This window comes from Canis lupus, chromosome 1, assembly GCF_011100685.1.
Source record: "Canis lupus familiaris isolate Mischka breed German Shepherd chromosome 1, alternate assembly UU_Cfam_GSD_1.0, whole genome shotgun sequence".
Lineage (NCBI taxonomy): Eukaryota > Metazoa > Chordata > Mammalia > Carnivora > Canidae > Canis > Canis lupus.
Genome location: NC_049222.1, coordinates 117110792 through 117134235, shown reverse-complemented (window position 1 = coordinate 117134235; position 23444 = coordinate 117110792). Strand labels below are relative to the sequence as shown.

The 23444-nt window shown below is 37.9% G+C and overlaps 1 protein-coding gene across 16 annotated transcripts in view; it reads right to left on the bottom strand.

The window, feature by feature from the left end:
- Window positions 1-12986: 12986 nt before the first annotated feature.
- The window catches only part of ZNF382 (zinc finger protein 382), a 52011-nt gene continuing 41553 nt past the window's right edge, over window positions 12987-23444 (bottom strand). For all 16 annotated transcript variants that reach the window (XM_038529066.1, XM_038529057.1, XM_038529063.1 and 13 more), the window contains exon 5: window positions 12987-14943. In XM_038529066.1, the coding sequence (XP_038384994.1) occupies window positions 13517-14943 (1427 nt within the window). In that variant the 3' untranslated portion in view covers window positions 12987-13516. The remainder of the gene's footprint in view (window positions 14944-23444) is intronic.

Below are 23444 nucleotides of genomic sequence, written 5' to 3'. Positions count from 1 at the left end.
AACATAAATTTTTGGCAGTGTAGCAGTATCCTTTCGCAAAGAGACCTAGACCTCCCTCTTTATTCAAGGGGCCTTTGGGTCTGTAAAGTGGCTCAGGTTTTGGAATTAAAGGGTTATGAATCACTGTGGTAATTCAAGTCAGACTTCTGTTCACTCATCCTAGATGTCTTCTGCTTATTTAAATCAATTAAGAATTTAGTAGTCTAGCCATCTTTGTCTTTTCTAGATATACTGTGATCAATTAGCAAACACCATAGGTCTCTGTGAGTCAGACTACGTTATTTACTGCTTTAGCTTTGCTCTCCATTACATAACCACACCTGCCTTCTTTTGTGATTAAGTGTCACAATCTGGCCCCTGCTACACCAGTATCTCATTATTCCCATTGTATTTTGAGATTGAAGTTCATTGGCAACAGTTTCTGTTTTTTTCATGTTTTTATTTAAATTCTAGCTAGTTAACATTATATGGTAAAATTGGTTTCAGGTGTAGAATTTAACGATTCATCAATTACATATAATACCCAGTGCTCATCACAAGTACCCTCCTTTTTTTTTTTTTAATTTTTATTTATTTATGATAGTCAGAGAGAGAGAGGCAGAGACATAGGCAGAGGGAAAAGCAGGCTCCATGCACCGGGAGCCCGACGTGGGATTCGATCCCGGGTCTCCAGGATCGCGCCCTGGGCCAAGGGCAGGCACTAAACTGCTGCACCACCCAGGGTTCCCACAAGTACCCTCCTTAATACCCATCACTCATTTAACCCATCCTCCACCCACCTCCCTCCATCAACTCTCAGTTTGTTCTCTTTTGCTAAGTTTCTTATGGTTTGCTTCACTCTTTTTTTTTTCTCCTTCTATGTTCATCTCTTTTGTTTCTTAAATTCCACATATGAGTGAAATCATATGGCATTTGATTTCTCTGACTTATTTCAGTCAGCATAATACACTCTAACTCCATCCTCCAAAATGACAAGATTTTGTTCTTTTTTTTTTTTAGATTTTTATTTATTTATTCATGAGAGACACAGAGAGAGAGAGGCAGAGACACAGGCAGAGGGAGAAGCAGGCTCCATGCAGCGAGCCTGATGTGGGACTCGATCCCAGGTCTCCAGGATCAGGCCCTCGGCTGAAGGTGGCACTTAAACCGCTGAGCCCCCCGGGCTGTCCCGATTTTGTTCTTTTTGATAGATGAGTGATATTCTATTTTATATATGTATATGTATATATATACACACATACATATATCTGTTATATATCTATTATATGTGATATCTATATCTATACACACACATATGTATCTTACCTCTTCTTTATGCATTTGTCAGTTGGTGGACATTTGGGCTCTTTGCATAGTTTGGCTCTTGTGGATAATGCTGCTTTTAAACATCATGGTGTGTGTGCCCCTTCAAATCTATATCCTTTGGGCAAATACCTAGTTGTGCAATTGCTGGGTCATAGAGAAATTCTATTTTTAACTTTTTGAGGAAACTCCATACTGTTTTCCAGAGTGGATGCACCAGTTTGGCAACAGTGTCCACCATAATTTCCAATGTACAGAGAAAACAGAGTTCTTCAGTTTGCTGAGATTCCTCCTCACATTTATAGTGAAAGGTTTGTCCTCTAGATTTGCTGGAGTAAGTTAGCAGGTCTTATGTCTAGTCTAACATTCCAGTCTCCCTAAGCCTTTGGATACCTCACTCTACAGATATTAAGGCAGATCCAGCGTTATAACTTCATTTAGTGGAGGCCACCTTTGGGTCCATGTCTCAGCCAGCCAACCAAACAATTAGAGTCTTTCCTAACTTATCAAGACTCCAGAATCTCTGGGCCCGTATCAGTAAAGTCTGCCTGATAACTTATATTCTTTCCATCATAATCACACTCTTTAAGATCCATTTCCAAACACAACCCACAGATTTATATTTGCATAAATTAGAAAAATCAAAGCACAACTCTTCTGGTACATGTTGTACCTAATTAAGTTTTTGGGTGCGCTGGAACTTGAGTCTAGTTATTGGTCTAGAAGCAAAGAGATATGAAAGGAGTAGTCTTTTTTTTTTAAAGATTTTATTTATTTATTCATAGAGACAGAGAGAGAGAGAGAGGCAGAGACACAGGCAGAAGGAGAAGCAGGCATCATACAGAGAGCCTGATCCAGGGTCTCCAGGATCACGCCCTGGGCCGCAGGCGGCGCTAAACCGCTGCGCCACTGGGGCTGCTGAAAGGAGTAGTCTTGACAGGGATTGCACCGAATCTGTAGATTGCTTTGAGTAGTATAGTCTTTTTAACATTCTTCCAATCCATGAACATGGGAGACCTTTCCATTTACTGGTGTCCTCTTCAATTCATCAATATCTTATAATTATCAGCATAAAAATCCTCACTTCTTTGGTTAAGTTTATTTCCAGATATTTTCTATTTTTTAAAGATTTTATTTATTTATTCATCACACACACACACACACACACACACACACACAGAGAGAGAGAGAGAGAGAGAGAGAGAGAGAGAGAGAATGGCAGAGACACAAGCAGAGGGAGAAGTAGGCTCCATGCAGGGAGCCCGATGTGGGACTGGATCCTGGATCACGCCCTGGGCTGAAGGCGGTGCTAAACTGCTGAGCCACTGGGCTGCCCTATTTTATTCTTTTTGATGCAATTATAAGTAGGGGTGATTTCTTAAAATTTTAAAATGATTCATTGTTAGTATATAAAAATGAACCGATTTTTATATGTTGATTATGTACCCAGCATATTTACTTTTTATTACTTCTGTGTGTGTGTGTGTGTGTGTGTGTGGTCTTTAGGGCTTCTTCCTATATAAGATTAGTCCTCAGCAGTGACAATTTTACTTCTACCTTTCCATTTTGAGTGCCTTTTATTCCTCTTTCTTGTCTAATAACTCTGGGTAGAACTTCTAGTACTATATTGAATAGCTGTGGTGATTGGGCATCCTTGTTTTTTGTTCCTGATCTTAGAGGAAACACTTTTAGCTTTTGACCATTTAGTGTGATGTTAGCTGTGTTCTTGTCACATGGAGCCTTTATTTTGTTGAGGTACATTCATTGTACACCCAATATATTTCAGTCTTTATCATGAAAAGATGTTGACTTTTTCTAAATACTTTTTTTGTATCTATTGAGATAATATAATTTTTATATTTCATTCTATTAATGTGGCTATCACACATTATCACATTTACTGATTTGTATATGTTCAACCATCTTTGTTTCTCTGGGAGAAATCCCACTTGACCATGGTGTAGAATTCCTTTAATGAGCTCTTGAATTTGGTTTGATAGTATTTTGCTGAAGACTTTTTGCATCTGTGTTCATCAGGGATGTTAGCCTATAAGTTTCTTTCCTTGTAGTCTTTGTCTGGTTTTACTCTGGGGTTAATTTTAGCCTTATAAAGTGAGTTTGGAAGTGATTCCTTCTCTTGAATATGGAAGTGTTTGAGAAGTATGTGTATGAATTCTTCTTTAAATGTTTGGTAGAATTCACCAGTGAAGCCATCTGGTCCTGGAATTTTTTTGTTAGGGGATTAGTTATTATTGATTTAGTCTCCTTACTCATTATTGGTCTGTACAGATGTTTCCTCATGACTCAGTTTTGTAGACTGTGTTTCTAGAAATGTATCCATTTATTCTGGATTATCAAATGTATTGTCATAATTATTTATAATAGTATCAGGATCTTTTGTATATCTGTGGTATCATTTGTAAGGCCTCCTTTTTCATTAATAATTTTATTTCAGTCTTCTCTTTTTTAACTTAATCTAGCTAAAGGATTTTTTTCAAAAGGCCAACTCTTAGTTTTACTGAACTTTTCATTGTTTTTCTAGTCTGTATTCATTTATACCTGCTTTAATGTTTACATTTCCTTTTCTTCTGACTTTGGTCCTCATAGTTCTTTTTTCTAGTTCTTTGAGGTGTAACCTTGGGTTGTTTGAGATCTTTCATAGAACTTCTCTTGCCACACACCATGTTGCATTTTATTTCATTTGTCTCAAGATGTTTTTTATTTCCCTTTGATTTCATCTTTGATCCATTGGTTCTTTAGGAGTATGTTGCTTAATCTACACATATTTGTGAATTTTCAAGTTTTCTTACTGTTACAGATTTCTAGTTTCATACCATTGTGGTTACAAAAGACACTAGATACAGTATTGATCTTAAATGTGGTAAGACTTGTTTTGTGGCCAATGTTCTGTATGTGTTTGAGAAGAATGTGGATCCTTCTGTTGTTGGATGGAATGTTCTGGGTATATCTGTTAGGTCCATTTGATCTGTAGGATTGTTAAGTACACTCTTACCCATTTTCTGTCAGATGAGCATTCTCTTGTTGAAATGGGGTATTTAAGTTCCCTATTCTCAAATTGCTATTTATTCCTTTGGTTCTGTTAATATTTGCCATATATATTTAGGTGCTCTGATGTTGGGTGTACCTATATTTATAATTGTTATATCCTTTTTATGAATTGACCACTTAATATCATAGTGACCTTCTTTGTCTTTTGTGACAGATTTTGACTGAAAGTCTATTTTATTGACATATGTATAGCTACCTCAGCTCTCTTTTAGTTGTCATTTGCATGGAATATTTTTCTCCATCCTTTCATTTTTAAAGTAGTAAGTCCCCTCTAGTAGCATATAGTTAGATTGTTTTTCAATCCCTTCAGCTACTTGACATCTTTTGATTTAATAATTTACTCCATTTACATTTAAAGTAATTTTTGATAGATAGGATCTTTTTATTGCCATTTTGTTGTTTTCTGTTTTGTGGTTCCTTTCTTCTATTCTTCCTCTCTTGCTGTGATTTGATGCTATTTTATAATAATATGCATTGATCTCTTTCACTCTCTTTTAGAGAGAGAGAGATCATGAGCCAGGGAGAGGGGCAGAGGGAGAGAGAAAGGAAGAGAATCTCCAGCAGACTCCTTGCTGAGCATGGAATCCTATGTGGGGTTTGATCCCATGACCCAGAGACCATGGCCTGAGCCAAAGTCAGACACCTCCCAGGTGCCCCTGATCTCTCTTTCTCTTTATCTTTTGCATATCTACTCTAGGTTTTTGCTTTGTGGTTTACCATGAGGCTCACAAAAAAACATCTCTTAGACATAAAGCTAAATGTAAGCTGATAGCAACTTAGCTTTGGCCATATATAAAATCTCTACACTTTAACTTCTCCACCGACATTTTTGTTATCAGTGTCACGATTTACATTTTTATATGTGGTTTTTCCATTAACACATTATTGTAGCTGTATTTGAAATACTTTTGTCCTTCAACTTTTATACTAGAGTTATTAAGGCAACATCACATTGTAGTATTAAGGTATTCTGATTTGACTATTTTACCAATGAGTTTTATACTTTTATATTACTTAGCATCCTTTCATTTCAAGTTGAAGAACTCCTTTTAGTATTTCTTGTATGGTGGTGGCCCAGTGGTGATGAACCCTCTTGGCATATGTTTGTATGGGAATGTCTTTTTCTTTCCTTCATTTCTGAAGGACAGCTTTGCTGGGTGTAGTGTTATTGACTGGTAAGATTTTCTTCCTTTCTTTTAGCACTTTGAATATATCATGCCACTCTCTCCTGACCTGCAAGGTTTCTGTGAGAAATCTGCTAGAAGTCTTATAGGAGCTCCCTTATATGTGACAAGTCACTTTCTCGCTGACTTCAAAATTCTCTTTGTCTTTGACTGCTGAGAATTGATTATAATGTGCCTCAGTGAAGATCTCTTTATGTTTAATCTATTTGGGTTGTATAGGCTGCATATATGTGGAAGTTCATTTTCTTCTCCAGATTAGGGATATTTTCTGTCACTCATTCTTTTTTTTTAGTATTTTTTTTTTTTTATTTATTCACGAGAGACACACAGAGACAGGGGGAGACATAGGCAGAAGGAGAAGCAGGCTCCTCACAGGGAGCCCGATGTGGGGCTCAATTCCCAGACTGGGGATCATGCCCTGAGCCAAACGCAGATGCTCAACGGCTGAGCCACCCAGGTGTCCCTTATTATTTCTTTAAATAATATTTCTTTTTTATTTTAAGTTTTTATTTTAATTCCAGTTAGTTAACATACAGTGTTATATTAATTTCAGGTGTACAATGTAGTAATTAAACAGTTCCATGTATCACCCTGTGCTCATTACAACAATGCCCATCACCTATTTAACCCATCCTCCCACCCTCTTCCCCTCTGGTAACCATCAGTTTGTTCTCTATAATTAAAAGTATGATTCTTGATTTGTTTCTCTCTTTTTTTCTCTGCCTCCTCTGGGACTCCCATAATGCATATATAGATACTTTTGATGACACCCCACAATATCTGGAAGTTTTCTTTACTCTTTTGACTGGGTAGTTTCAACTGAACAGTAAGTTTCAAAGCTTACTGATTTTTTCTTCTGCCTGAGCAAGTGTCCTTCTGAAACTACCTGGAATTTTTCCATTTAGTTATTGTGTTTTTTAGGTCCAGAGTTTCTGTTTGATTTTTTAAGTGGTTTCTAGCTCTTTCTTCTATTTCATTTTGTTCATATATCGTTTTCCTCATTTTTAGTTGTCTGTTTTTTCTTGTAGCTGATTGAGTTTCTTTAAGATAATTATTTTGAATTTTTCATCAGAATTTGCAGATCTGTTTATTTTGTGTTGGTTACTGTTACTTTGTTACTCCAGTAGTGTCATATTCATCTGGTTGTTTGTGATCCTTGTGGCTTTCTGTTTGGTATCTGCACATTTGAATTGGCACCTCTTCCAGTCTTATAGAATGCTTCAGTTGTGAAACCCCCTCACAAGTGTCTTTCCAGAGATTCTTGGTATGTCGGCTAGTGGGGTTCATGGATAGGCTTGTTTCTAGTGTCTGGGTCAATGAATTGGTGAGTTTGACACCTGGGTACATGGGGTGGGCCTGGTACCTGCCTGAGACTGCAAGGACAGGACTGGAGCTTGGATTCATGATGGCAAATCTGGCACTGGGGTCTACTGGGCTGGGCCTGTTGATTGGGTCTGTGCAGCCAGCCTGGAGTCTGGGACTGCAGGGGTTGGCCTGGTGCTAGGGTTCACTGGTCTTAGCCTGGTGACTGGGTCTGTGGAGATGGGCCTAGAGCTTGGGTTCATGGGAGTTGACTATTTTTGTGGCAGGCTTTAAACCTCAGTATGCAGGAGCCATCCTTGGTACTTGAGTTGGCCTGGTGTCTGAATTCATTGGGATGGACCTAGTTATGAGTTCCTGGGGGCCAGCTTGGTGCTTGGGTGCATTAAGGTGAACCTGGTGGCTGAGACTATGGGTGCTGGCCTGGTGCTAGGACAAGCCTAGAGCCTGGGTCCATGGGTGCAGCCTGATGTCTGGATCTACAGGAACTAGCATTGTGCTGGAGTAGCATGGGAACTTGAGTCATGGGGCTGGACTGGAGCCTGGTATCTGGCTCCACAGGGGTAGGCCTGGATTCTGAGTCACAGTGGTGGACCTGGAGTCTGGGTCCTAGGAGCTAGCCTAGTACTGTGCAGACCTGGAGCTTGGGCCTGTAAGGGCTTACATAGAACCTGGGTTCACTAGGGAGCCTGGTGCTGGGGTCCATGGCAAAGATGGGTGCTCACTTCACACTCCTTCCACTATAGTTTATTTCTCCACAGTTCACTGAGGGTGTGGGAAAGGAGTGAGGCAGATAGTATGAAATTGTCCCTTTTATCCCTTTTGGTGCATCTCTTATTTCTGTGTTCCTCCCAAATGCTATAATTGGTAATCTGGATTTCTTAGTTCTTGTGAAGATGAAAATATTTCAAGTGTAGATGGTTGTTTAATATTTCTATATGAAGACATGTGCTGGAAACTCCTATTCCACAATCTGTCTTCATCACTGCTTCAATTCACTATTAGTGTGTGTGTGTGTGTGTGTGTGTGTACAGTTCTATGATATTTTTACACATGCTTAGATTTTAAAATATTCATTATATTTATTTCCCACAAACAGTATATAAAGTAATTCCAACATTTCAAAGAATTCCCTTGTGCATCTCCTTCCCATCCACCCCTAACCTCTGTCAGCCACTGGTATACTCTTTCTCCTTATAGTTTTACCTTTTCCAGTATGTAACTTTTTGACTTTCTTCTTATTTTTTTTTCTTCTTATTTTTTAAAAATATTTAATTTATTTATGAGAGGCACACACACACACACAGAGGGAGAGAGAGAGACAGACAGAGACAGAGACAGAGACACAGGCAGTGAGAGAAGCAGGCTCTATGCAGGGAGCCTGATGTGGGACTCGATCCCGGGTCTCCAGGATCACACCCTGGGCTGAAGACAGGTGCTAAACCACTGAGCCACCAAGGGATCCCAACTTTCTTCTTTTTTAAAAAAGATTTGAGAGCAGTTAAGAACAGGGGGAGGAGCAGAGGGAGAGGTAGAGTCTTAAGCAGGCTCAATCTCATGATCTGGGATGAAATAGAGTCGACTAATTGAGCCACCTAGGCGTCCCAACTTTCTGACTTTTTTTAAACTTCTTTCCTTTAACATAATTTATTTGGAGTTCATCCATATTGCTTTGTGTATCAGTAATCCATTTTTGTTTACTTTTCCTGTTGCATGTATCAGTAATGTATTTTTATTGTTTACTATTCCACCATAGGGTATCCATTTTTTCCACTGAAGAATATTTGGATTGTTTACAGTTTTTGGTGATTATAAAGATACTGTAGACACTCGTGTAGGTTTTTGTGTAAACATAAATTTTCATTTCTTTAGTGTAAATATCTATAGGTGGGATTGCTAGGTCATATGGGAAGTAGATGTTTAACTTTTTAAGAAACTGCCAAATTGTTTTTCCAGAGTGGTTTCACCATTTTTCATTCCTTTTAGCAACGTATGAGAGGTCCAGTTGTTCCACATTCTCATCAGTGCTTGGTATTGTCACACATCTAGGGTTTTGAAAAGTTTCAGATTATAAACTGATGAATATGTCAAATGGTAGAACATCGCAGATGAATGTTAGACAAGAGTATCGATGCCTGTGTTTTTTGCTATTGCATATTACTTCTGGCAAGCCAGGTTCTCTTGCTGGGCCTCAAATTGACTGGAGAGAGTCAAGTATTACCTGGCAAGAAAGTCTCAAATTTTGTATGCCCTGTGCATAATCTGATACTAGGGGACAGGAAGGAAGGTAACAAGCTTGTTTACATATACACATTGCCAGAAAATTCATGGGAAATGAATGTTTGTAGGAGGAGGTCATTTACGGTTGGAAAAACTCTAACATTATCCTCATGCTGCTTGGATGTCTGGCATTGACTCATAATTGAGATAAGGACAGAGATATGTGAGGTGCTATTTAAAGTTAAAATTCCCCTGTACACCCCTAGAACTAATTTGTTTAATCAAGTAAATGATTAGAAAGCCTATCTTGACTATGTAATGAGTGAACAGAGGGGCATAAAAAGCCCTTGCAGGGAACTTCTGCCTTGAGCACTCCCAAAGTAAAGATTTACACAGATTTTAGTGGTTCAATCTGGAGATAGAATGCAGTCTGTATATGCATAAGGACACTGGATAGCTTGCACCTGGATAGTTCTGGCTCCCTAATTGCTTACCTATCTTTTTGTTCTCTTAGTGAGCCACATCCTTTGGTTTTATTTATTATTACTTGTTTTTTAAAGTAGGCTCCACAATGTGAGGCTTGAACTCACAACCCTGAGATCAAGACCTGAGCTGAGATCATGAGTCAGATGCTTAACTGAGTCACCCAGCTACCCCCTTTTGCTTTTAAATGAAAGCATTACATGGATATGCTCTGTGGGGTCCTGTCTACCAAACGACTGATAGAATCTTTGCACGTTAGCTCTCTTTTGTCTCATGACCTTGCAGTTAGGTCTACAGAATATGAATTTGTGAATTAATTCCTATTCTGTTATATATATTTAGGAGTAAGTGGACTTGCATTCCAAAATCATGTTCACTCCTAAGAGGTGCCCAAATCATTTAGCTGAAAAGTCATTTCATATATTTATCAATTCATAAAATATTCATAAAAATTAATGAAGAAGAACATGCCCAACTCCTTCAAAAGATATCTTTATACAGGAGTATGGAACTTAGCCCAATCCTATTTCACACCAAAACCTAAATATTGGACCTACTTTTTCTAAGAAGTAGCTTATATATTGTTAGTTGTAAGAAAGCAAAAATTCATTTATACTTTCTTCAGAGCATTCAAAGTACCTTCTACAAGGACATGGCTGTACTTATCTCCGTATCTTGATTTCCCTCTGCATCTTAGTTCATGGAGCATCAGGGAAATGACTCTGCACAGGATCTTTCAAAGATAAACTTGTTTCCGGCTGCATTATCCACAGTAGGTATTTCAGGGCTATTTTCTTTCTTTTCTTTCTTTCTTTCTTTCTTTCTTTCTTTCTTTCTTTCTTTCTTTCTTTCTTTCTTTCTTTCTTTCTTTCTTTCTTTCTTTTCTTTCTTTTCTTTTTTTTTTTTGCAAAATTGTGAGGAATGCATTTGCATAGCTAAACTAACCAAGTTGTTAAGTATAATTTAATGTCAGAGAATGAGAAAGATAGCATTATGAACCCTTCATTGAGTTATTTATGTAATTGCAAATAAAAAATACAGCCAATCTTCAACTGTTTCAAGATCAGTTTTATTTCATGCCAAAAATCTCTAGTAGTCACCATGCTTTTGCTCATTGACTCTGAATCCAAATGTTTATATCATTATTATTTTTTTAAGATTTTATTTATTTATTCATGAGAGACACAGAGAGAGGCAGAGACACAGGCAGAAGGAGAAGCAGGATCCATGCAGGGAGCCTGACATGGGACTTGATCCCAGGACTCCAGAATCATGCCCTGGGCCAAAGGCCAAAGGCAGGTGCCAAACCGCTGAGCCACCCAAGGATCCCCTATATCATTATTTTTTAAATGTTCATATCACTCAGATTATTTTTCCTTTCTTTTAATCAATCCAATTTAATTTTTAAGATGTAACCTTTGGGAACCTCGGTGCCTCAGTCAGTTAAGCATCTGCCTTTAACTTAGGTCATGATCCCAGGGTCCTAGGATCAAACTCTACATAGGGTCCCTGTTCAATGGGGAGTCTGCTTCTCCCTTTGCCCTCCCCCACTCCCGCTCATTAAATCTTTTAAAAGATAAAATGTAATCATTCTGTTTGTCAGGAATTTGAGAAGGCTTTAGCTGAGCAGTTCTTGCTTGGGGTCTTTCAGGTGGTTCCAAGTGGGTGTTAGCAGGGGCTATGGTCACTGGAAGACTTGATTGGGTGTCCCAGAAGGCTCACTTATATAGTTGACAGATGGTACTGAATAATGGCTTAGAGCTTAGCTGAGGCTATTACCCAGGTGCCTACACATAGACTCTCTAGCATTACAATCTCAGTATGGCTAGACTTCTTTCACCCAAGCAGCTTTCCCCAGAGTTAGAAGTTCCAAGCCTCAGCTGTCCACCTCCCCCCTTTTAAGGATTTATTTATTCACGACACACACACACACACACACACACACACACACACACACACACAGGCAGAGACACAGGCAGAGAGGGAGAAGCAGGCTCCACGCAGGGAGCCCACTGTGGGACCCTATCCCGGGTCTCCAGGATCAGGCCCTGGACTGAAGGTGGTGCCAAACTGCTGAGCCACTCGGGCTGCCCCAGCTGTTCCCTTTTTATTTATTTTTTATTTTTTTTTCCCTTTTTAATTTCCCTTTCTTTAGTATAAATTTTTTGGTGCTGGGGATCTCTGGGTGGCTCGGTTTAGCGCCCACCTTCAGCCCAGGATGTGATCCTGGAGCCCGGGATCAAGTCCCACATCAGGCTCCCTGCATGGAGCCTGCTTCTCCCTCTGCCTGTGTCTCTGCCTCTCTCTCTCTCACGAATAAATGAAATCTTTAAAAACATTAAAAAATAATTATTTTGGTATTGTATAATGAGTGAGTTATGGCTAAAGTCATTCTTATTTTTTTTTTTTTTTTAAGAGAGAGAGCATGTGTGTTGGGGTGTGGAGGGAGGGATAGAGAGAAAGGGAGAGAGAAATCCAAAGCAGTCTTCACCCTCAGCAAGGACCCGGACACAGGGCTTGATCTCATGACCCTGAGATCATGACCTGAGCCAAAATCAAGAGTAAGACACTCAACTAACTGAGCCACCCAGGCACTCCTATGATCACTTCTAAATGTTATGGAGACAAGCCACCTTAGCTCACTCCCAATTAATTTTTTTCAAGATTTTATTATTTATTCATGAGAGACACAGAGAGAGAGGCAGAGACATAGGCAGAGAGAGAAGCTGATGCGGGACTTGATCCTAAGACCCGGGATCATGCCCTGAACTGAAGGCAGATGCTCAACCACTGAGCCACCCAGGTGCCCCTAATCATTTCATTTAAAGAGTTCCCATCCAATGTAAATATCATGGTGGTGTGTACCATTTGAATTATGACTACAAGCTTTTCCATATTCATCATTTTTATACATCCAGCAAGATATAGGCCATAGGTCAAAGCTATTATTCCCTGTTCCCTTTACTATACTCATAGAGTTTTTCTGCAATTAGAACTCTCTAATGCAAGGAAGCATACTAGGAGCCTTCCTTTCCTTAGTATGACTTTTGGATTTCAAATATGACATTATTGTGGCTAGATGCAATCACATATTTATTACATTTGTTTGGTATTACATTACAGTATGGGCTGGGGCTAAAAGCCTTTGTACATGCATTATAATTGGATTTTTAGTTTTCATATTTGCAGAGTTTCTCTCTTGCATGAATGCTCTGGTTGGAACCATCACCATATCACTAATATTCATAATTGTTTTCCTTCAGAGTAAATTATCTCATGCTATGAAAGTTCTGAGTTATTTGGTAGTATCTACCAAAACTGACCAAACACATATGCTCTAGAACCCAGCAATTCCACTCCTAATATATACACAAGAGAAATGAATGTATGTACACCAAAAGACAAATGTTAACAGAAGCATTATTTATTATGACCCTAAGCTGTAAACAATTAAAAAGTCCATCAAGAGTAGATTGGATAAATTGTAATTTAATCATATGATGGAATTCTATATAGAATAGAAATAAATGAACTTCTGCTGCATGCACTAATGATGAGTTTTACAGACATAATGATGAATGAACAAGCCATATATAAAAGAATACATGATGTATAATCCAATTTATATAAAGGTTCATAATATGCAAAACCTAATTTATAATGTTAGACATCAGAACTGTGGAAAATTTTAAGGAGGTAACAATTAATTTTTCTTTCATATTTGCAATGAGAAATACAGTTCACACTTCTTTTAAAACACTTCTGCTCAGTGTGGTCCACAGACCACTGCCTGTTGGTCAACTGTTTATTACTGGGTCACAAATAGTAGGTAAACTTGTGGAATAAAACCGTAAATGGTTGAATATTATTACACTTGCAAATTACATCATGTACAAGGCTTATGACTTTAAAAGTTTTTACCAAAAAAGTCATATCCTTTATTGAATTCCCATAGTTTCTACCTTGTGAGTTTTTTGATGTACAATGAGGTTTGACTTACAACTGAAGAACTTTCCACATTCTTTACATTCATACGGTTTCTCTCCTGTGTGAGTTTTCTGGTGGCGAATGAGATTTGATTTCCTACTAAAGGCTTTCCCACACTGAGGACATCCATTGGATTTCTCTCCTGTATGTATTCTCTGATGAACAGTGAGGATTGCCTTCTGGCGGAAGGACTTCCCACATTCATTACAAATATAGGGTTTTTCCCCTGTATGAATTCTTTGATGGAGAGTGAGGGTTGTCTTTTGGCAGAAGGACTTCCCACATTCACTGCAAATATAGGGTTTCTCTCCTGTATGAGTTCTCTGATGTACAGTGAGGGTTGTCTTCTGGATAAATGCCTTCCCACATTCATTACACTGATATGGTTTCTCTCCTGTGTGAGTTCTCTGATGATCAATGAGGTATGACTTCTTTCTAAAAGCACTTCCACATTGAGTACATTCATAGGCTTTCTCCCCTGTATGTGTTTTGTGATGTCTAGTGAGAGTTGCCTTCTGCCGGAAGGATTTCCCACAATCTATACAGATGTAGGGCTTCCCTTCTATATGTGTTTTCTCATGAAGAGTGAGGGCTGTCTTTTGACGGAAAGCTTTCCCACATTGATTACAAACATAAGGTTTCTCACCTGTGTGAATTCGTTGATGTTCAATGAGATATGACTTCCGTCTAAAGCTATTCCCACAGTAAGGACACTGAAAGGGTTTTTCTTCTGTTTGAGATCTTTGATGCATGATAAAAATAGACTTCCTGCAGAGGAACTTTCCATATTTGCTGTATGCATGGGGTTTCTTCTCAATAAGAGTTTGTGAGTGGGCATTGAGATTTGACTTTTCAATTAAGGCTATTCCATCTTTATTGTATTCAAAGGGTTTTTCTCCTCTGTGAGCTCTAGTATGTGTAAATAACATTCCTTTCATAAGGAAGGATTTTTCACATTCATTATCATCTAACGATTGCTCAGAAGTTGGAACCTTCTGATGCTGAATAAGCTCTTGTTTACTACTCAGACTCCTTTCTGTTTGTTTATAGAGGTTCACCGTAGAATGAATTTTCTCATTCTTAGTATTGATGAATGATTTCTCCCATCCATTACTTTCACCAGCAAATTTGTCTCTTACAGGGCTTATATTTCTACTGACTAATTCTGAAATATTTTTTAAAACCTTTCCATCAGACTTATATTCTCGTAGTGTTGTTTTTGAAATAATACGGTTCTTGCCTACAGTAAATGTTTTTCCAAAAATATTACTTCTTTCCTTAATTAGTCTTTTGTGGTTGATGAATATGACTGATCTAGAGTGCCTGTCTTGATATTCTTTGAACTTCACTAAAACATCTTCAGTTTTCCCATCTTCTTCTAGAAAAGAATAACAACACTGTAAGTTTTCACATAAATGTTATGAATTGGGTGTATATACAAACAACAAACAACCCATTGTGCAACTGTCTGCCTACTATTATGGTCTACACAAAGGCCAAATAAACTACCTCTGGGTAGGGAAAATTCATATGACATAAACACAAATCCTGCTACATAGTTAAAATGAGGAAAAATTGGAATAAGAAAACAACACTCATATCTTTGGCATATTGTAAATATGAGCTACATTGAGCAAATATAAAACACAAGGACAAGTAAACAGAAGCCAAAGGATGATGAGAGTGGGATTGTTCTGGGAATGGGCAGATTCAGAAATAATGGAGTGAGTGAGCCTATTAAGGGTACTAACCAGTAAGCAAGGAAAATGTTCAAGTAGAAATGAAAGCCTAAGTATTATTCTCTCATGACTAAATATGTGTTATAAAATATTTCTATTTGTTTCTTCCTCACTTGGTTGTAACCCATCCATGGCAAATGAACCTTCTCAAGCACTCATTTCCTAGTGTTGAGAGAAACACTGTTTATAGCCTAGGCCCTAACACACAACTTATTTTCTCTGGAAAGGGAAGACTTTGGGAAACCTATTTCCATTAAGAATGGTAAAATAAACCAGAGAACAAAGCATACATGAAACATGAATATAATCATTGTTGTATTCTGACTGCTACCATCAATTTATTCTTCCAGAGATGGTCAATAACTAAATTCTCCTGACCCTCAATTCTAACTTTTCCTCCTTTTTTTTAAAAAAGATTTTATTTATTTGAGAGAGAGAGAAAAAAAATGTAAACACAAGCAGGGGGAGAGGCAGAGGGAGAGGGAGAAGCTGACTTCCCACTGAGCAGGGAGCCTAACACGGGGCTTGATCCCAGGACCTGAGATCATGACCTAAGCCAAAGGCAGCCACCTAACCAACTAAGCCACAATGGCACCCTACTTTTCCTCCTTTCATTTGCTGAATTAATTTTTCAGTTTTCAGAAAGGATGGATTTAAGTTTTCTTCCAAATGCAGTAACATACCTTAACTCTGCTATTCCCTATGGTGGATGTGAAGGAGTAGATTCTTCAGCTGTATGCTTACAGCACTGATTGACCCTAATTATTATTTTTTAAAATAAATTCTTGGCTATGTCCGATTATGGCTACCTTACTACCACCCATGTCTAGTAGGACAATTTTAAATATGGATTCATCTTACCCTTGACGTGTGTCTTATTTACAATAGCCCTTAACTGGTAACTGCCCAAGTATCCATCAAAAGTTAAATGGTAATATTGTGTCATATGTGTATACAATGTAATACCAGTCATCAATTATAAAGAAAAAAATCTGATACACAATGAAAAGAGATGAATCTCCTTTTTCAGAGTGAAAGCTTTATGCAAAAGAATATATATTATACAATTCCATGTATGTTCAGTTCTAGAACACAATAAAATCAATCTGTATCAGTAACTAGAGTTACATCATCTTCCTAAGAACCTCAACCACTTTTAAGGACATATCCAAAAGCCTTCATACATTATTTCTATCCTTTAATGCCTATTTTGTCTGAAATTAGATTATAATGATAGTCTGGACCATTCATTTCAAAAACTCTTTCAACCACCTCCTATTTTAACATGAATATTATATGTAAAATTCTCAATTTGATAATATTGCCTTCCCAAATAAAACTTATGCTCTTGGATGTCAACATTTTATAGACTATCTTCTGAATATATGTTAACATGTGGTTATTTGAGATAAAGGGATGTGATCTTGGAATTTATATTTAAAATAACTTTTTAAAAAAATATTTTATTTATTTATTCATGAGAGACACACAGAGAGAGGTAGAGACATAGGCAGAGGGAGTCCCTGTGGGGAGCCTTCTATGGAACTTGATCCCAGGACCCTGGGATCACAACCTCAGCCATAGGCAGATGCTTAGCCACTGAGCCACCCAGGTGTCCTATATTTAAAATAACTTATCATTAAATTATTTCTCAATGGATGAGAAAGATGTCTTCCTTGCAGGATATCAAAGATAGGTAACTATTGAATGTGTAGCTTCTGTTGCAAGCTACAATAAGGAAAAGTAAAAGAGAGAAACTTATTTGGGGGCACTGTTAATAAGATGGGGAAAAATGGGGATCCCTGGGTGGTGCAGCGGTTTAGCGCCTGCCTTTGGCCCGGGGCGCGATCCTGGAGACCCGGGATCGAATCCCACATCGGGCTCCCGGTGCATGGAGCCTGCTTCTCCCTCTGCCTATGTCTCTGCCTCTCTCTCTCTCTGTGTGTGTGACTATCATAAATAAATAAAACTTAAAAAAAAAAGTTAAAAAAAAAAAAAAAGATGGGGAAAAATGTTTGATGATACCAGAGGACGTGGTGCAGCCCAGGTGGCTCAGCAGTTTAGCGCCGCCTTCAGCCCAGGGCATGATCCTAGAGACCCGGGATCGAGTCCCACGTCAGGCTCCCTGCGTGGAGCCTGCTTCTCTCTCTGCCTGTGTCTCTGCCTCTCTGTCTCTCATGAATAAATAAAATCTTAAAAAAATACCAGAGGATGTGTCTGCTTACAATTTACAGACATAAGTAGAGTATGAATGCAGCAAAAAAGGAACTGACATGATCTGGAGTAGTCAAGAAACATTTCACAGAGAAAGTAAAACTTGGATCTTTTAACTAAATAATATGTAGGTATTGTATAGCAGAGAATATAACCTTGCCCAAATAGGCATCTACATTTGCCTTTGGCTTCTGTGAGGTAATCTCTAAGCCCTTGGAATATGTATTTGTTTGCCTGGGAGGATTTGGCCAGCCAGAAAGTCACAATATAATTAATTTAGGGTGAGGTCTTTGGGCCACAGCAACAGTGCAATTTAGGGTGGGGGCTTTGGGTTATACAGTATCAGCTTTACCTCTTGAGGGGCTGAAAACTAAAATTGGCTACATGTATGGTTGGTTTATCATGCCTATGTCATAGAGCCCCAATATAAACTCTAGACAGTGGGCTCACGTGATGCTTCCCTGATTGGCAGTATTCTGTATGTATTGTCATACCAGCAAGGTAATGCTGTCCATGATTTTACAGAGAGAAGTCTACTAGAAGCTTCATGTTTGGTACTTTTCTAGACTCTGCCCTTTGTGCTTGGCTGATTCTAATCTGTATTTTTCTTCTATAATAAACCATAACTGAGTATTATAGTTTTTAGTAATTTCCATGAGTTCTTATAGCATATTATTGATACTAGCAGTAGTCGTGGGGACCCTTGAACTTACAATTGGTGTCAGAAGTGAGGGAAGGTCTTGTGTATACTACTGTACACAAGCCAACCTGTAGTTGGCTAACTTTGCAAGTATCTATATGGGAATGTATTAGCAATTATATAATAAAAGGTCCAGTTGTGAGGAATAAAATCAATTGTATGGAGTACATCTGGGAGATCACAACAAAGAGAGATGAGTAAGAATTCTCAGTCACAGAGAGAAATAAATTTGGAATGATCAGATGGGATACTTTTCTGTCAGCCCTTAAAGGGATTTAAATTTCATATAATAAAGTGGTATCTTTTTGGTATATTGACAATATAAGCTGAAATAACTGAGTAAAATCATGGCAAATTCAAATTGTAATTAGAGCAGTTACTGCAATAATATGCTCTTATTTTGGAAGAGGTCAGTAGCAAATGGGGATATGAGAGGATGTAAAGATATTTCACAAAGTGAAATAACACAAATTGTGGATATATTATTAAGTATAGTAGAGATGATGGAATCAACCTGATACTAAAAGGGGCTGACTATGGGGAAAAATGGAAATAAAAATAAGTAAGGATGAGGTAAAGACAATGACTATTATTTCTGACAAATCAATATATCAAAAGGATGAGACACCCAGCCCTTTGGTTCTCGGGTACCTGTCCCAATTACTGTTTGGGTCAGCTTCCTGTCTATGTGGGCACGTTCCAAAGTTTAAATGCATTTTTTTTGACTCTTGGCCAAAATTTGGAAGATGCTGTGAATATCATTTTGAACTTGTGTAAATATATGAAAGACAAAAAAAAAAAAAAAAAAAAAAAAAAAAAAAAAAAAAAACAAAAGGATGAGACAATGAGACAACTGGTTGTTGTATTGCTATAGGCAGATCAAAATATACACAATTGGGAGAAGTGGGCTGAAAATGTCTATTTGAAAGCCATTCACATAAAACAAGAAAATCACAACTTGAGAATGGATCAAATTATAACAGCTTATAGGACTTTTTTTTTCTTGTGTGAGAGAGAGAGAGCACACAGATATGCAAGCAGTGGTGATGGGGGTGGTCCAGAGGAGAGGGCGAGAGAATCTCAACCAGACTTTGCACTGAGTGCAGAGCCTGACACAAGGCTTGACTCCATGACCGGAGACCAAAACCTGAGTGACCTGAGTTGAAAACAAGAGTCAGATGCTTAACCAACTGCATCACCCAGGTGCCCCAACTTATAGGACTTTTATAAAGACAAGATCTGAGGTTGAAGAAAGAGCCTTGAAGGATACCAACAAGAGACCACTGAAATAAAATCCATTTATCCAATATTTATTTTCCTAAGCAATAAAGAAGGAGGGAGAAAAAACAATGAAGATATGAAAAGGCACTCAGGGAAATAGGATTAAAATGAGTTAGTGTTTTTTACCCAAATCAAGGTGGGTAGGTATCAGGAATCTGAACACTATGATATGGAACACAGAGACTTATTGGAAAGAAATTTATTGAAAAATGATACTAAAATTATCACTTGGGTCCAAGGCATATGGATTTTGATGAAACCTGATGGCAGGTGTCATGGTGAGAAGAGGATGTGAGTCTAACTGAAAGAAACAGTTAAGACTTGCGCATGGAAAGAAAGGAAAGAAAATGAAAACTAAGATGAAGGTAAATACTAGACAATGATTTCTCTATTTTTTGGATAGATTTAAGAATCTATTTAGAATAGATTTAGTCGCCTATAAATAGACTAAAAAAAGAAGAAAAGTAGATGACTAAAATGTTAAAGACACAAAAAACAAGAAGAAAGGCCTAAACCAGCAAAGTGTGATTCATGGACCTTAGTAAATGAAATCCTTATGTGGGGTCAGGGAGGGGGAGAGGTAGTTCACAAAATCAAAGCTATTTTTGTTAATAACAACACTCAATTTGTCTTTTTAAGGTATTTCATTTCTACTTATGGAATTTTAATTTATGAAGGTGACTAACTGATGATGTAGGCTAATGCCATTAAAAGAAGATTTTCATTGGGGCACCTGGGTGGCTCAGTGGTGGAACATCTGTCTTTGGCTCACATTGTGATCCCAGGATCCTGGGATCGAGTCCCACATCAGGCTCCCCGTGGGAAGCTTGCCTCTCCCTCTGCTTATGTCTCTGCCTTTCTGTGTCTCTCATGAATAAACAAATAAAATCTTTAAAAAAAGGTTTTCATTTCCTTTTTAGGCCACATGTAGGAGCAGCAGGCTCGGTCAGGAGGCAGAAAGAAAAGAGGGGAAGGCATAGGCCAGAGCCTTTTTTGGGACTTGCTTGCATGTGAAAGGCAAGGCATGGAAGGGGAAACAGTTTAGTATTGGCTTTTTTGAACAGTGTTAGAGGCTATGGGTTTTAGGGTGGTCTTTAGTTTTATGGTACCTGGCCTTAGGTGATTGAGGGCACGGGAAGTGTTGGTTTGGTGTGTGAGACCTAAGTAAAGGAGGTAGTTGAAGGTGGACTTGGGATTGGTTGGTTTTTATATGAAATGTGGGCTTACCAATAAGTTGTTTACTGTCTCTACAAATTAGCTAGCTCTGGGAAGAGCAATCTCTCTCCAGCTAGCAAGGCCCTCCAAAGTTTTCAAAACATCATAAAATATAGAATATAAAAAATATGATTAATACAGTGAGCAAAATGCTGGCACATCAGCATAAATGAAAGCACGGGCACCAATCTATAATAGTAATCACTACATTTCTAATCCATAAGAAAAAAGGTTTCATGTAAGACTGTTTTTGATAGAGCAGGAAAAAAACATTAATTTTATTAGATCTTCACCCTTCACCCATATTTTCAATATTCTGTGTGATAGTTAAAGACACATGCATAAGGGATTTCTGTTGAATACCAGAGTATAATGTTTTTTGTGAGAAAAAGTGCTGGTATAATTATTTGAGTTGAGAACTGAATACAGGACCCTCCACCCCCTCCTGCTACATCCACAAATAGAATGTTCCTGTGAACCCTTTCATAAGCTGAAATGGCATAAAGTAAAGAAGCAATTACCATTAATTTATACAGAAAAAATTTTGAGCCTTCACAGATCCAGAAAATAACCTCTCTTCAGCTTTTCTGACACATATTGCGGAGGGATGTGCAAAATAAATTGAGATAAAGCACAGATGCTCAAAGCTATGGCAGCTTGATGCTTAGATGCTTAGTGTAGTTCCAGGGAAAGAGCTTGGCAGTGCCTCTACAGCTTGCACCAAACACTAAGGGCTATTTTTGCTCTTCACCTTGTTTTGTAAAAGCAAACGTCGTCTTTGGATTTCTTTTGGTTAGTGAAAACAACTAATGGAAGTCTTTAGTAAAAACAAAGTAGCATAACATAAACTTTCCAAAAGCAGAGGAAATTTATTTTTTGTGGAACAGCATTTTTACTTGAGAGTATAATTGATTATTATTCAGATGTGGGTTATCTGGTAGACATTTTCTTGAACAATGTGAGCATGTTAATTTAAGGAAAATATCTGCTAATATTTGTAACCAATGATAAAATTCAAGCTTTAGAGTAAAGATCATTACGTTGGAAAGCTTGTATTTGTACTGTGAGCTTGTTATCTCCTCAATACTTATCCTTTCCTGAGGATATTTCGGATGATATTAACAAATGTGGGCTTTGGTGGGTTTTTTTAAAATTAATATTGTAGATGGGAATATGTCAAAATTTAGAAGATGTTAGATGTCAATAAACTGTTACTTTCTAAATGATTAATACAAAATATTACCCAAAACATGCATGGGTAAAATAGCCATTTAAATAGACCACTGGATTTTATGTAACAGTGTATAAAAGATCATAGTTTTCAGATTCTATATTGCAACTAACTGTTCAGGAACGACCAATTGTTATATTAGGTGTAGTATTAATGAAGAATATCTATGACAATCTAAAAAGATTTTAAAAATACTTCTCATTCGGGCAGCCCGAGTGGCTCAGTGGTTTAGTGCCGCCTTCAGCCCAGGGTGTGATGCTGGAGACCCGGGATCGAGTCCCATGTCAGGCTCCCTATATGGAGCTTGCTTCTCCCTCTGCCTGTGTCTCTGCCTCTCTCTCTGATGAATAAATAAATAAAATCTTTAAAAAAATAAAATACTTCTCATTCAAACTACATATAAAGCATGAAGGAAGGTTTTCTTTATATATTTCAATTCAAACAACATTTTGCAACAAACGGAATACAGAATCAGATGTGAAAATCAGCTATTTATTAATCAAGACATTAAATAAATTTCAATTACGTAACAATTCCACTTTTTTTCACTATTGTTTTTCTTTGGGGAAATAGTTATTTTTTGTAAAAATATGATTTTATGTCAACATGTAATAAATTTATTATTTTTATATTGTTTTAAAATGAATTAATAAGTGAGTAGTAAACATTTTAAAACTTCTAATAGGGTACACATACACTTATGCACAAAGTTCTCTTACTCCTTAAGAGTTTTAAGAATATTAAGAAGTCCCAAAATTAAAAAGTTTGAAAAACTGGACATCCAGATTCTGATAATGGCAAAGAAATTAGTATCAAAACAACCTTCCAGCTGATAACAATGATAAACTATGGCCAACTTGCTTGAAAGCACTAAAGAGTGATCAAAAGCAAGCAGAAACTGAAGTGGATATAACATTTGAAAATAAAGAAACCACACTACATAAGATCTGTATTTATCCAGGTTTTCCATTGTGGGCCCTAGTAATTTGTGCAGCATGCAGGGGAAAGATCTCTGGGAGAAAGCAGGAGCCATTCTGTGCAGAAAAATCTGAGATCAAGTGCAAGACTACTAGAGCAAACTGAGGAAAAAGTCTAAGAATGGAAAAGTCATAGAAGAAAAACCCCAGAGTTAGCGTAAACCCCTCCTCAAAACCTTGGCTGGTTAACTGCATCTGCAGGGCAAAGACTGCAAGAGGCAAAAAGAGAAAAAAAAAAGCTGGAGCACTGAAAGAATTGATTAAAGATTTCAGGAGCTGTTTAGCTCTGGAAAAATAGGTTTTTTTTTTTTAAGATTTTATTTATTTATTAGAGATACAGAGAGAGAGAGGCAGAGACACAGGCAGAGGGAGAAGCAGGCTCCATGGGAGCCCGACATGGGACTCCATCCCGGGTCTCCAGGATCCTGTCCTGGACCAAAGGTGGCGCTAAACCGCTGAGCCACCAGGGCTGCCCAAGGAAAAATAGGTCTTAGTATCAGTCCTGTGCCATGTCAGAGGAAC